This window comes from Stegodyphus dumicola, chromosome X2, assembly GCF_044657685.1.
Source record: "Stegodyphus dumicola isolate Sdum_Otavi_A_Nest chromosome X2, ASM4465768v1".
Taxonomy (NCBI): domain Eukaryota; kingdom Metazoa; phylum Arthropoda; class Arachnida; order Araneae; family Eresidae; genus Stegodyphus; species Stegodyphus dumicola.
The window spans coordinates 45,194,736-45,207,811 of record NC_140781.1 but is presented as its reverse complement, the minus strand read 5'-3'; the positions used below and the strand labels follow the sequence as shown (position 1 = coordinate 45,207,811).

General features: G+C 32.2%; 1 protein-coding gene across 4 annotated transcripts in view; it reads left to right on the top strand.

The window, feature by feature from the left end:
* The window catches only part of Naglu (N-acetyl-alpha-glucosaminidase), a 181,289-nt gene that overhangs the window by 92,839 nt on the left and 75,374 nt on the right, over nt 1-13,076 (top strand). For all 4 annotated transcript variants that reach the window (XM_035365645.2, XM_085809538.1, XM_085809537.1 and 1 more), the window contains 2 exons: nt 6,803-6,866; nt 8,643-8,713. In XM_035365645.2, the coding sequence (XP_035221536.2) occupies nt 6,803-6,866; nt 8,643-8,713 (135 nt within the window). The remainder of the gene's footprint in view (nt 1-6,802; nt 6,867-8,642; nt 8,714-13,076) is intronic.

The window sequence follows — 13,076 nt, the reverse complement described above, 5'->3', positions numbered from 1 at the left end:
ATCCTATTTTCTAATATTAAAATTTATTAAGGGAACTAAGTATTTACGTTGATTTCTTTTTAATGAAATGCACAGACTGAATGGCCTTAGAAACCCAGACAGAAGCATCGGAAATGCCGCCCATTTCAGTGAAAATGCCACCTATTTCGGTGCTTCTATTTAGTTCTACCTTTTACTGCAGTTTTCACTATAAGAAATCCCATTAAGCTAAAACTAGGACAATTTTGCCCTAACATGCTTTCTGAAGTCCACAAACTGGACTTAGATGATTATTATGGCGTGACGCCTACACAGAGCTCATTTCAAAAAAACTTAATGTATTAAAACTCATTAGAATTACATTAGGAGATTAAATAAGGTTTTCTGAAAATGAAATATATCTCATTAAGAGTTTCTTGATCTATTTTTCGTTAAGAAGTTTGCTGTTGAGCCAGACTCAACAGCAAACTTCTTCGAGTTTTCATTCTGTTGTATTCATATTTATTTTGCCAGAGAGCTGCACAGTTCAGACCATTTACCGTTATTCCTGAACTAGCTGCAGTTATTGTTAGATGGGTTAAGCGAATCGGCACTTCATTTTTATTTTCTGTGATGATTTCAGTAAAGAGAGCTTTTAAGACATGATTTTGTTTTTCTAAGTTTCCTACTGTTTACAATGCGACATTAAAGTGAATTGTCTAATATTATAGAAATAAAAAGGAAGGTTTAAAATTCTGAATCTTTTTGAGGAAGAATTAACAAAGACCCTTCCTACTAATTCCATGCAAACAAATATAAAAGGCTGCAAAAAACTGATTTTCGCCAATACCAGTGATATCGAAAACGTATTACTAATACCAAAGATTATCGCTAATGACAGTATATTCAAATAACATTATTTTGAAAGCATAACTGTAATAAAAATAAATGTTTTTCCTTATTAACAATTTTTATTAAAATAAAATTTTAATTTTAAAGTAAGTTGATAGTACTCATAATAATTAAGGTGCTTAGGAAACAAAATTGTAACTTATTTGCTAACTATTATTTATTATGTAAATGTGCTTATTTATTTGCGAGCGGCCTAGTGGATAAGATTTCTGAATACTAGTATTTCGACATGGGTTCAAATCTTGCAAGCGAGTTGGCTACATAGAAATGTTCGTGATTTTCTTCATCTGCAATATGAATACGAAACAATTTCCCCTGAGAGATGCCTCTGCAGAAACATCCCTTCCCCCAGGCAGATAGCCTAGTGTGCTTTAGAATAATCGTATAAAAAATTAATTCCCACGTAACGTAAATATGAATTAGTTCCTTTTAGAAAGTCTTCCAGTAAGGCTTGCTTTCTTAGGCAGATAGGCTTTACTCGCTTTGCTTTAATCAATTAAGAAAATAAAATGAAAAATTAACTGAGTCAAAAAATCAGTATCACAATATTTTGTATAATTTTCGCTTTTATCATTGCATATTATTTAATAAACATGAATTACATATTTACATTTAATATATTGCATCAAATTTATATAAAGTATCAAATGAAAAGTCTTTGCAATGGGCTGAAAATAATAGAAATCTGAAGCAAATCGGTTTGGTTTTTAAGTTTTTGCTTATATTACCTGCCTGCAATTTAACACCGTAAGAAACGAAAGAAGTAAATGAAATCTTTCACTCAAAAATTGGAACTGTACACTTAATAGAAGACTTAACCTCGGTTCGAATCTCGGCGAATGAGTATTAGATATCGGAATTAGATATCTTCGTATATTTCTCCATGTGTAGCAGAAATCCGAACTTGTTTCCTTTAGAAATTGCTCTACAAAGGCCTTTTTTTGCCCTTTAGGAAAATAGCTGTCGTATTCCTTGTTACTCTGAATTAAAGAAACAAGTAACCTAAAATAAAAAAGGGAGAATGAAACATCAGATTAAGTTAACAATTGGTACCATATAGAGTTATCGTTTATAAAAAAAAAAGATATATTTTACCTTTTTTTATTTTAAAAATCATAAATCATTTTTCTGAATATATAAAGCTTCGAATAAAAATTATTATAACAGAGCTATGATTTAAAATACTTAGCTTTGTTTAATATAAAATATATTCATATTCTGGGGATCTTATCTAAGATGATAACCCATGGTTCCAGATGATTGCAGTCATCTCTAGAGGTGATTTAGAAAAACGTTTAGAAAGGTGAAGTTCAGTACCGGAATTTATGTACGTTAACGAAGACAGTGGTCACTTTCACAGGGGCTCTTCGTCGTCACAAAAGTTTCATTACAGATCATCTGATTGGCATATAGAGGGGCGCATTTACCTCTTTGCCTCGGGTGGAAAATTATCTAAGCACAGCTCTCTAGACATAGGATCCTCTCTCCAAAATTATTTCGTCTGTTTTGCGAAAGTAAAGATAAGCTTTTGATATTTTTACTGAACATGCATTCATGAAATATATTATTTAGCTTTCGAATATATTCACAAATAATATTTAATCCATTAGATTTGATCAAGTCCATACTTCAACGCTTTTCGGGTTTCGGTTATATACAATGCAATGCTTCTGTATTAGTCGAAAGGAAAAAACTATAATACCAAAAATTGAGTATTGTTCCAGCGGAGCTGTTCCACTAAGCGGGAACTTATAACTATCTTCTTTGGCTTGAGAATGGAATGCTTAGTTTTCCTCAGCGCGGGAAGCCTAACTGTTAAATATTCTACCGAAAGGGAATGCAGAATATTTACTTCATTTAAACAATGATGCAAAGGCAATTAATTAAATTTTGAAAAAAAAAGGAAAATCTTAACCTCCAAATATTACTGCAAGTTAATTATATTACTCTACAATAATTACTTCAAAAATTTATTTCCTGTCTTCTTAAACTTGATTAGTTAATTAATGAGTTGTATGTATCCTCTAGTTAGTACAATAAATCTTGGTGTTTTCAGAATGAGACAAAAAATAAATAAATAAACAAATAAAAGAAAGAATCGATTTTCAAAGGTAGCAGCCACATGGGAGATACTTGCGCATGCTCATAAACCCTGTTGAGAGTACCGCGTTCTGCAGTTGATAGATATGATTATTTTTTAGTAAACGTCGTTTTCAATTTAAAATGAATGTTTTCGGCATGAAACATACTGCAGTAACACTAGTGACTTATGACAAAACACTCAAGGGTTAACTCAAATTTTAGAATTGACATGATATTTCATTTCATAAAATGGAAATAAAAAGGCCAAATATTGAAACAAGCAACACAAAAATACGAGTTCAAAAGTTTAAATTATTTATAATGGTATTGGTTGCTAGAAATGCTACTTAAAGGAGGAGCAGGCTGTTGAGTGATTAGAACAAAGCATGTTAAAGATCTCTCTACGTTTGGAAAAGTGTCTTCGTTTGGGCAGGGAGACTTTTTAAGTAAATAAGGTTTATATTAACGCTATACAAAGCTAAAACAGACAAAATCCCATGTAGCTAGTGTCAGGCAACGGCCGAGCAGTAAAATCGCTGAAATCTGGTATTTCGACCCCGGCTCAAATCTCGGCGAAAGGGCTGGCTGAAGGGAGCTCTCGTGGTTTTCTTCACGTGTAAGGCGGATACGAATCAGTCCTCTCCTCTTAGGCAGACAGCTCTCGAGGGCTTTGCCACAATTTTAAAAAAATCTAGTCTAATCTCATGCAGCCAGCCCGTTTCGCTGGAAGACGGGAGTCTAGGGATTTAAAAGGGGGTGAGGAGAAAAGCGTGTTTATTTTCGCTGGGAGACGGGAGTCTAGAGATTTAAAAGGGGGTGAGGAGAAAAGCGTGTTTATTTTCACTGGGAGACGGGAGTCTAGGGATATAAAAGGGAGTGAGGAGAAAAGTGTGTTTATTTTCGCTGGGAGACGGAAGTCTAGAGATTTAAAAGGGGGTGAGGAGAAAAGCGTGTTTATTTTCGCTGGGAGACGGGAGTCTAGGGATATAAAAGGGAGTGAGGAGAAAAGTGTGTTTATTTTCGCTGGGAGACGGAAGTCTAGAGATTTAAAAGGGGGTGAGGAGAAAAGCGTGTTTATTTTCGCTGGGAGACGGGAGTCTAGAAATTTAAAAGGGGGTGAGGAGAAAAGCGTGTTTATTTTCGCTGGGAGACGGGAGTCTAGAGATTTAAAAGGGGGTGAGGAGAAAAGCGTGTTTATTTTCTTAATTAAGGGTGGAATTCTTTCTTAAACAGAGACAGGTGCGCAGGGCATCAACGTTAGATGTAAGCTTTTAATAATTAGATTACTCAGAACTTTTTCTTCTGCAGCCGATCAGTGATCGTGTTAAACACTGGGCGTTTGCACCGGTTTAACTGCAGGAGGTGAAACAGACTGTCTGAATGACGTTTACGTATTTTTCATTATGTGTAAAGTAAATTTTATCTAATTTTCCTTGAAAAGGTCTTCTATGAAGTCGTTCCTCTCTGTAGACAGATAGTTTTTGTGTGCCCTTAGAAAATCAAATAATCCAATTAAAAGTAGAGAGATGTTAGCTCATACAAAAGTCAATTTAAAAAATTATGTCAATTTTAATAAAATTATATTTCCGGTATTTCTTTATTAAATGATACAAATTTCTCTTTTATTTTTAGATTAATTAGGATCTTTTTTCTATCACTTCCAGCTGTTTTCTGGTATGACAATTTAAAATAATGTATTCGCTTCCATTTATAGTAGCTTTTACTGGTCAGTTTGTTGTTTATAAAGAATAAGCAATATAGTTTTCATTCCCAGTTATTCGATAAGAACATGTAATAATAAAATTTTTAAGAGCAAAGAAAATACATGTCCTCATGCAATATTACTCGATTTCTTGAATGCAAATACAAATCACTGTTCTTTATTTTCAAAAGTAGATACGAAATAAGGTTTTATAAAGAATTATCGTATTCCCTTGTGCGGGCTTTCTTGGTAATTTAGTAGCCCGTCCCGCCAACAACTGGTAGATCCATGGTTCGAATGCAAGCTAGTTGACTTTCATGTTTCTTTGCTTCTAAAGTTCCAATGTCCCTATATTTTGCCAAGCAAATTTCTTAAATCCTTTGACGTTAAATACATTACCTTATCAAATAGATGGTGCTTAATATAAAAATGACAATGAAATGGATGTCTTGGTTATTTCTTGTGTTAGTTGAAAAATTAGGTTTTGAAAGCCAGTTTTAATTAATTAATCAAATTTCCCAGTACTTCTGTCTCATTTTGGCTTCACAAAAATGCTAAATGCCCAATACTTCTGTCTCATTTTGGCTTCACAAGAAGGCTAAATGTCGCCAAATATTACTTGCCATATTTTTTCAGAGAGCAATTACTTTTGACGTGTTGCATTCACTAATTTTATTAAATGCAAGCAAAAAACAATAATAAAGAAGTATGCATGCCATATTTATGTTACCTGCAATAGCAACTACAATAAAATTAAATATTAAATAATAATAGTGTTAAAAAATGAACATGACATATTTAAACAGTCGAAGCCCACTATAACGAACCCGGCTTAATAATACCGAACCTCTGGATAAAAATGAAAGAAATTTTTGGATTCGTCCAGTTTCCTATAAAATTAACGTTATTTTGTCCTGCTATAGTGAGATTACAAACGTGGGAAAATCAGATATGAGAAATTATATTTATATCTTCGATTAAAACTTGAAACTTTTTGAGCTTTTCGTACTTTTTTCAGAATTTTTGCAAATTTTAACGAAACAGTTACTAACCTTTAAAATCCTCCCCGTTTAGGATGTTAAGATCCACATTTCACATACCATCTGTAAAGGAAAACAGCTTTACATTGCTTTTCTTTTATGTTCAACTCCACTTTTCTGTATTCTAAACAAAGGTTATGTGAAATAGATATGACATCCAATCTAGGAGAAGGAGGGCGCAATAAGCATATCTTAGGGCAGCATGTGGCGTTCTTCACATATGGTGAAAGTGAGTAAGTGCTTTGACTCCAATCAAATTCCTTGACTGATTTGTCTGAGTTGACTGAGTTGTATTTAAGAGTAATACTATGATAGAAAATTAGAAATTTTCACTAATCTGGTAAAAGAGGTAGTACTGAATCTTATGACTCTGGTTTATACAGTTGATTTGTGTTTTGGAGAATGAAAGAAGGAAAATTATTTTATGCCTCTTTTTTTTTTTTTTTTTTTTTTTGGTATTAGTATAAATGAATACCCGAATTTTGTACTCCAAATTTTGTACTCCTTACCCGAATTTTTACTCCAAATGGAGGTCTTGCACTCTTCAGGTCTTCTGAAAGTCATAGGATATTCTTTACAAAAGTTTATAAGGTACTTCTCCCGCCGCCTTAGCATGCCTTCGTGGTGTAGTGGTCAGCACACTTGGCTCGTATTCGAGAGTCCGGGGTTCGAGTTCCGGCGAGGGCATTGCTCATTTCTTCAATTTCCTTACTTTCAAAAATACCTAATGTCTCTACAAGTTATTGAATTTTTCTTTTGCAACCATACATATCTTATGTAAAAGTTAAAGGTAAATAAGTTAAAGGTTAAGGTTCGAATCTAAGTGAACAGGCTCCCTGCATGGGAGTTTTCTTGGTTTTTCCCAAGCGTAACGTGTATACGAGCCAGCTTTCCTTAGAAAGTTCTCCATGAAGGCATCCCTCCCCTTAGGTAAATAGCCTTAGTGTTCTTTGCCATAATAAACTGAGCCAAACCATTCCGATCCCAGATGTTGGATTGCTTGTGCTCTACCATCCGGATGATGTTTTAATAAATTATAAAAATTGTTTACATTTATTCTCATATTGTTATTATTATAAACAATAAATAACAGTAAATATTCTTCCAGTGTTACCTTTTTGGAACCCACTGATCCTTTGTTCATGAAGATTGGAGTAAAATTCTTAAATACAGTAAGTTAAATCTTAAAAAGTTCATTTATATTTGACTCACATCTTATGCTTGTATTTTATTTATGTAGCTTCAAAACAATACTAGCAACTGTAATAATTTTCAATTTTGATTTGAAGCATGCTCACTCTAATCAAATCTGCCTGTACATAGTGAATAATGCATTTTTCTATTTCGGAAAAATAAATGCATTTTTAGAAAAATGTAAATGTGGTTGAACATAAGCTTCATTTCTCAAAACTCCTGAATTTATGATGTAAGTAATTTAAAATTCAGCATTTAAGGGACACGTACTTTTAAAATGTCAAAATATGCCAAGAATGTAACACATTTTGTCACTCGATGTCTTTTTAACTGTCTTGCTTGTGATGGTGAAATTTTATATACTCCTTTTAATATCATTGGTAATATATTTGCTATTTTTACTTTATATTCCAGATATTAAAATGTTTTAAGTAAAATAAAAATACATTACCTTCTTCATCATCGGCATAAAACTGCAATCGTAATGTGAAAATCGTTATGGATAAGCAAATTGTTATTTTTAAACTATCCTTTTTTATCCAATATAGAAAAAACATTAACGTATAATTAAAATGATTAAAAGAATCTAATTACATTTGCTTCAACATAACGTTTTTTACTTTTGAGACCCTAAAATCGGCTATTTTTAAGCATAAATTTAAACATAATTGCTAAACTTTTAATGCAGGGAGCAAAATAGTTGGATATTTTATACTCACTTAGGGTTTATACTATTTTAAAAATTCTAACAAACAGTTTCAGATAATTATACCTTTGAGAAATCTTAAATTTAAGATATAATTTTATTAACATTACTGAAGAAATGGAAAAAGATATAAGATATTCGTAAGTGTGTAAGTATGGCATAATTATATATTTACATATAGTGATATATATATAATCATCATAATTTTAATTGAGACAATGAAAACTGAAACGTCGAAATTTTCATATAATTTCAAATTTAATATTAGAAAACTTCTTATGCCAGAAGCACGATAATTGCCCATTTTATACAGATAATAGTGTTAAAATTTAGTTAGTTAAAATTCTAATCAGCTAGTTCATAGAAATTACACGCACAAGCAGGAAAATCCCGTTTTTATGAAATATTAACTGAAAAAAAGAAATTACCTCGACATTTTATAAGTAAATCATTTTCTTAAAAATTCATGAACGTACAGATAGTTATGATAAGTTAACTTTTCTAACACTATTTGAACAGAACTGTACATGGAAATTTTTATGTATAAGTTAGAGGGATTTTGCTGAAATGCTAATCTAAATCAACCAACTGATTCTTTTGAATGACAAAAGCTTAGAGCTATTGTTTACCATAACTTTGTTTATAGAGCAAATTTTTACGCATATTTTGTTTTAAATTGCCTGTAAGGAATCAAATTTTAATATAAAAGTATATCAGATTTTCAATTTTTGAATCTAAGCATTTCATACTTTAAAAACACCTGACACTTTTTTAACGCGAATTACATTCTGTCATCTATAAATTCATATTTAATTTTTTAGTTTACAAATGCTATGCTAAAATGGTAAACTTTTGAGAATCTAAAAATCTAAAGCATAATTATAACAACACTTTATTTACGATGTTGGCGAAACTCAGTTAATTTTTAAAAGAATGCTATTTTTAAATTAATTTAAAACATGAACTGTAATGTAAATTATACTGGACACTAGTTATTAGCATATAATTTTTAAAAAATAGGAAATTTTTATGTTATTTTTCGTTTCAGTACATAAAGGAATTTGGAACAAATCACATCTACAATGTGGATCTATTCAATGAAATGCCGCCGCCATCGAAGTAAGCATTTTTTTTTTTTTTTTTTCCAATTTGGAAAACACACAGAACATTATAATTGTACTTCTTGTAGGAAACTATGCGAGTTTGAAAACTATACGAGCTTGTGAAAATTGACTGATTCATTTTTAATGAGCCTTGGAAGGGTACATGTTTATAATTAGGTTTCTTGATATGCATTTTTTGCATATTAACGTTATTAATGTATGTTACTGTAAATTGCTTTAATCAAAAAAACGTTCCGCACACAATTTATCTTTCTTTATACTGGAAGTTTTTCCTTGTTTATTAATCTGAATAATTATATAATTATGAATCGTTTACTTTAGGACATCCTTTACCATCTCTGTTAAATAGTGGAAAATGCAATAATACAATAACAGTGAACAGTGTCGCACAAAATCGGACATATTTTAAAATGATATATAAAATCAACAACTGGGCGTGTCTGAAAGCTGTTCCCATCTAATGTCTTATCACAGAGACAGACATTTTTGGGGTAAGGTATATTTTACTTTAAAGTTTTGCCCGACAGATGGTGGTATACCGTTAATATCGGAAAAATTATATTTAAGTATATTAAATAAATAGCAAAAATTATTTTAATTTGCATAATTCACTTTTATTTTAAAGATATTGTGCATCTAAGAACTTACAGTGGACTACTACATTCCTAGCAGTAATGTAACATACTCCCAAATATATAAAATAAATATTGCGTAATCTTAATTTTTCTTTTTATAATTTATAGTGTATTGCTAACAGCACTGTTTATCGATGAAAATATAAGTGATAATTTATTCTTATGCCCCTTAAAAATAATCGGGCTATAGTAAAAGTTTTCGGGTTCAACCACATTCTGACACCCTAATTTCTTTATTTTATATGAAATTTTTAAGAATCCAGACACATGGGACATCCAGTGAGTTTATGAGATTTATATTTTAAAATCCAGAACTTTTACTAAAATATACTTTACTCACTACTTTATCAAACTGACAAGTTCCCTTTTGCTTCTGTTGAAATTTATCCCTACGAAAGTATTAACTACATAAATAATACCAAACATCAAACTAAACTAGTTACTGAAGGCTACGATTTGTAAATATACTAAAGTGACCAGATGTCCCGAATAATATAAGGCAGCACCGCATTTCGGTGCAGTGTCTCCCACTTTAGAATATATCCTGGAAAATGTCTCATATTTTGATAATGTTGCTGAATTATTTAAATAAAACTGACATCAGTTTTGTTAGTGCCGCTGTCTATGGTCATAAAGGTAGTTTTGTGTTATCATAAATGCATTCAATTATAAGGTATTTCTCCCGCCTTCCTAGCGTGCCTTCGTGGTGTAGTGATTCTGCACACTGGGCCGGTATTCCAGAGGTCCGTGGTTCGATTCCCCGCGAAGGCGTTTGCTCATTTTTCCTCTTGCCTGCTTTGAAAAATACTGGATCTCCTAAAAAGCCCAGTCGCCCTATAAAAGGGGAAATATATAAGGTATTTCTCCCGCCTTCCTAGCGTGCCTTCGTGGTGTAGTGGTCAGCACACTGAGCCGTTATTTCAGAGGTCCGTGGTTCGATTCCCGGGAAAGGCGATTGCTAATTTTTCATCTCTCTTGCTTCCAAAAATCCTGATGTCTCTACACAATAATCAAACATGCCGTCCAACAGAGATAGTGGTTAGTGATTCTGACTGCAGTAACGAAGGGCCGGGTTCGAATCCCGGAGAAGGTGCTTCCCGGTGTTTGTAAATGCATAGCGTCTGTGCGGCGTAGGGGCACTCTAAATATGAGGCGAGCCGAAAGTCCCCTCGAGCGGTTGGTGGCAGAGAAAGAGGGGTGGGAGACCCTCTGACCCATTCCCCCAGAGTGCTCCATCAAAATTGGTAGCGGAACTGAACAAAGTCGTACTGTCCCCTGTATGGTGCTCAAGGCAAGCAAGACGTGCAAGACATCATCGCGGCAAGGCGTGCAAGACATCATCGTGACATTCATCGTGGCAAGGTGTGCAAGACAGGCGCAATCTTGCACGCCTTGCCACGATGAATTTCATAGGCTTGTTCTTTTGTTACTGTTAGACAAGTCAGATAAGTTACAACACAACAATAATAATCAAACATTCTTGCTTTCTATATAAATGATTTAAAGAGCTCCAGAGTCTTTAAAAAAAAGAAAAAACTAGGCTTGTGAAAGAATTTCTTTGGATTTCTATTCTAGCTGCTTTCCGTAATTGGCAGTGAAATTTAATTACCAGAAGAATTTTAATTATATTGCTTTTTGAAAATACTGTAGAATGTAAACGTATGGATGACAGCGCTAAGTTTTGAAAGAGAATATTTTGAAACAGGATCATAATCTGATAATAAATTATTCAGTGAAATGTTACATTTATAAAAATATGATGTACCTGAAAATTCAAACAGTTGTCCAAGTGTGAAACTGAACTTCAGAGAAACGACGAAAGATTTATCCGATTATCAGAACAAATCTGTAATATTAATAATCTGTAATATTAATAATCTGTAATATTAATAATCTAACTTACTGAGAACAATTGCAGTGACACAACGAATATTTAAATAATACTGTTTTTTTCTCATGTACTTTCCCCATTAATTTTACTCATTTTAGAGTCCGAATATGGAGAAGGAAAAATTATACCAAAAATTTAATTTCCAAAGGACGCGGTTACAGTAAAAACATTACAAATGAAAAGTAGTCATGTATAAACTGCAGCTAATTATCATAATTTTAATGCTTTAAATGAAACCTACATTCTAGTAAGAATACATAGTAATATTAACGTTACAATATGTCTTCATTTTCTGACGTCTTCATTTTTACTTCCCTGTACCATAAATCTCGCCCGTTCTTATTGTTGCCTCTGCCACTCCGTAGAACTTAAATCATTCATAATTAATTAGAGAAAGCAAATGTGCAGCTAAATCAGGGAAATCGTAGATTAATGTCAATTCGTTTTCGCTTCGCTGTGATTGGTGGGTTCTTGCATTAGGATGGCATAAAGTTCACTTTCGCAGGTAGTTTGAGTGGGTTTATCTTTGTTAGCAAGACAAAAACAATCACTACATAGACGAATCCATTTTTAAAATGTAAGGCAGCCCGTTTCCTGAAAACGCAGTGAGGAAGGAAAAAATTCCAATTACACTTTTAAATTTTCAAAACCTGGCGCTGGAAAGCCAGGGGAGGAAATACGACAACTACAATTAAACCTCTCATGACGATCACCTCCAGATATGGAAAGAGTTTTTAAAGAACGTAAATAAACACTGATACCGAACTTCATCGTTACTTATATTCTCTAAGACAACCATCTTCGCAGAAGACCGAAGTCATTAGAAATTGTATGTTCCGTTTGGGTGGTTTAACTACAACATGTGAGCAACTGAAAAAAAACTAAGCTTATTAATGGTTCTAAATAAAAAAAATTAAACTTCTAATAAAACTGCAATTTTCTTTTTTAAATTGCAAAAATTATCTTATTCCCCAGACTCTTCAAAAAAATATAGTAATATTAAGAGAATGGTCTCAAATTCGAGATCAGCGGAGCGGGTCACATACAGTCCACGAAGTATTTTACCCGGCCCGCGAATATATTTTCCGTAAATTATTTAGCATTGTTATGACATTAATTATGATAAAAATAATTTGAAAAAGTGTTTAAAATTTTGAAGAATAGTTAAGAAGAAAGCTTTGTTGTCCAGTATAACATTAAGTTCATTGCCATTCAAAACGAATGTAGATAATGCCCCAGAAAATCTGCAAATAGAGCTTATTTATTTACACTGCTCTAGAGTTCTTATTAACAGATTTAAAGATTAGAATTTGATTTTTTTTCACTTGTCAAAACAAAAATATAAATACCCTCAGTTACGAATTTTTGCAATAAGAATAGTTGCTTTGTTTGGGAGTACATTTATATGTCAGCAGTTTTTTTTTTCCGCAATTAAAAAAAATTAATAGATTTAAATATAGAGATTTTGATGTCCTTTAGTAGTTTTTTCAACTTATTAAAATTGTTTGAAATAAATATCGATATGAAATTTAATATTTACCTCTTAATGCGTTTAAATTACACTATATAACAATTAGAAACCTCTTGTAGGTACCAACATTAAGATGTCAGATAGTAAATGAACGTAAATTGGAATTTTTCCCTTTGCATCACTATTATTACTGACTATATATGTTTTGATAAATATTTAGAAAATAAAATTTTAAATTAACTTTGTTAAAAAAATTTCTGTAGCTAAAACCCTTTTCATTTCTTTAAAACAAAATTCTTCCCGTCAGTTGTTTCTTCGTTGTTATTTCCCTGAATTAAACACAAAATAATTATTAGAAACA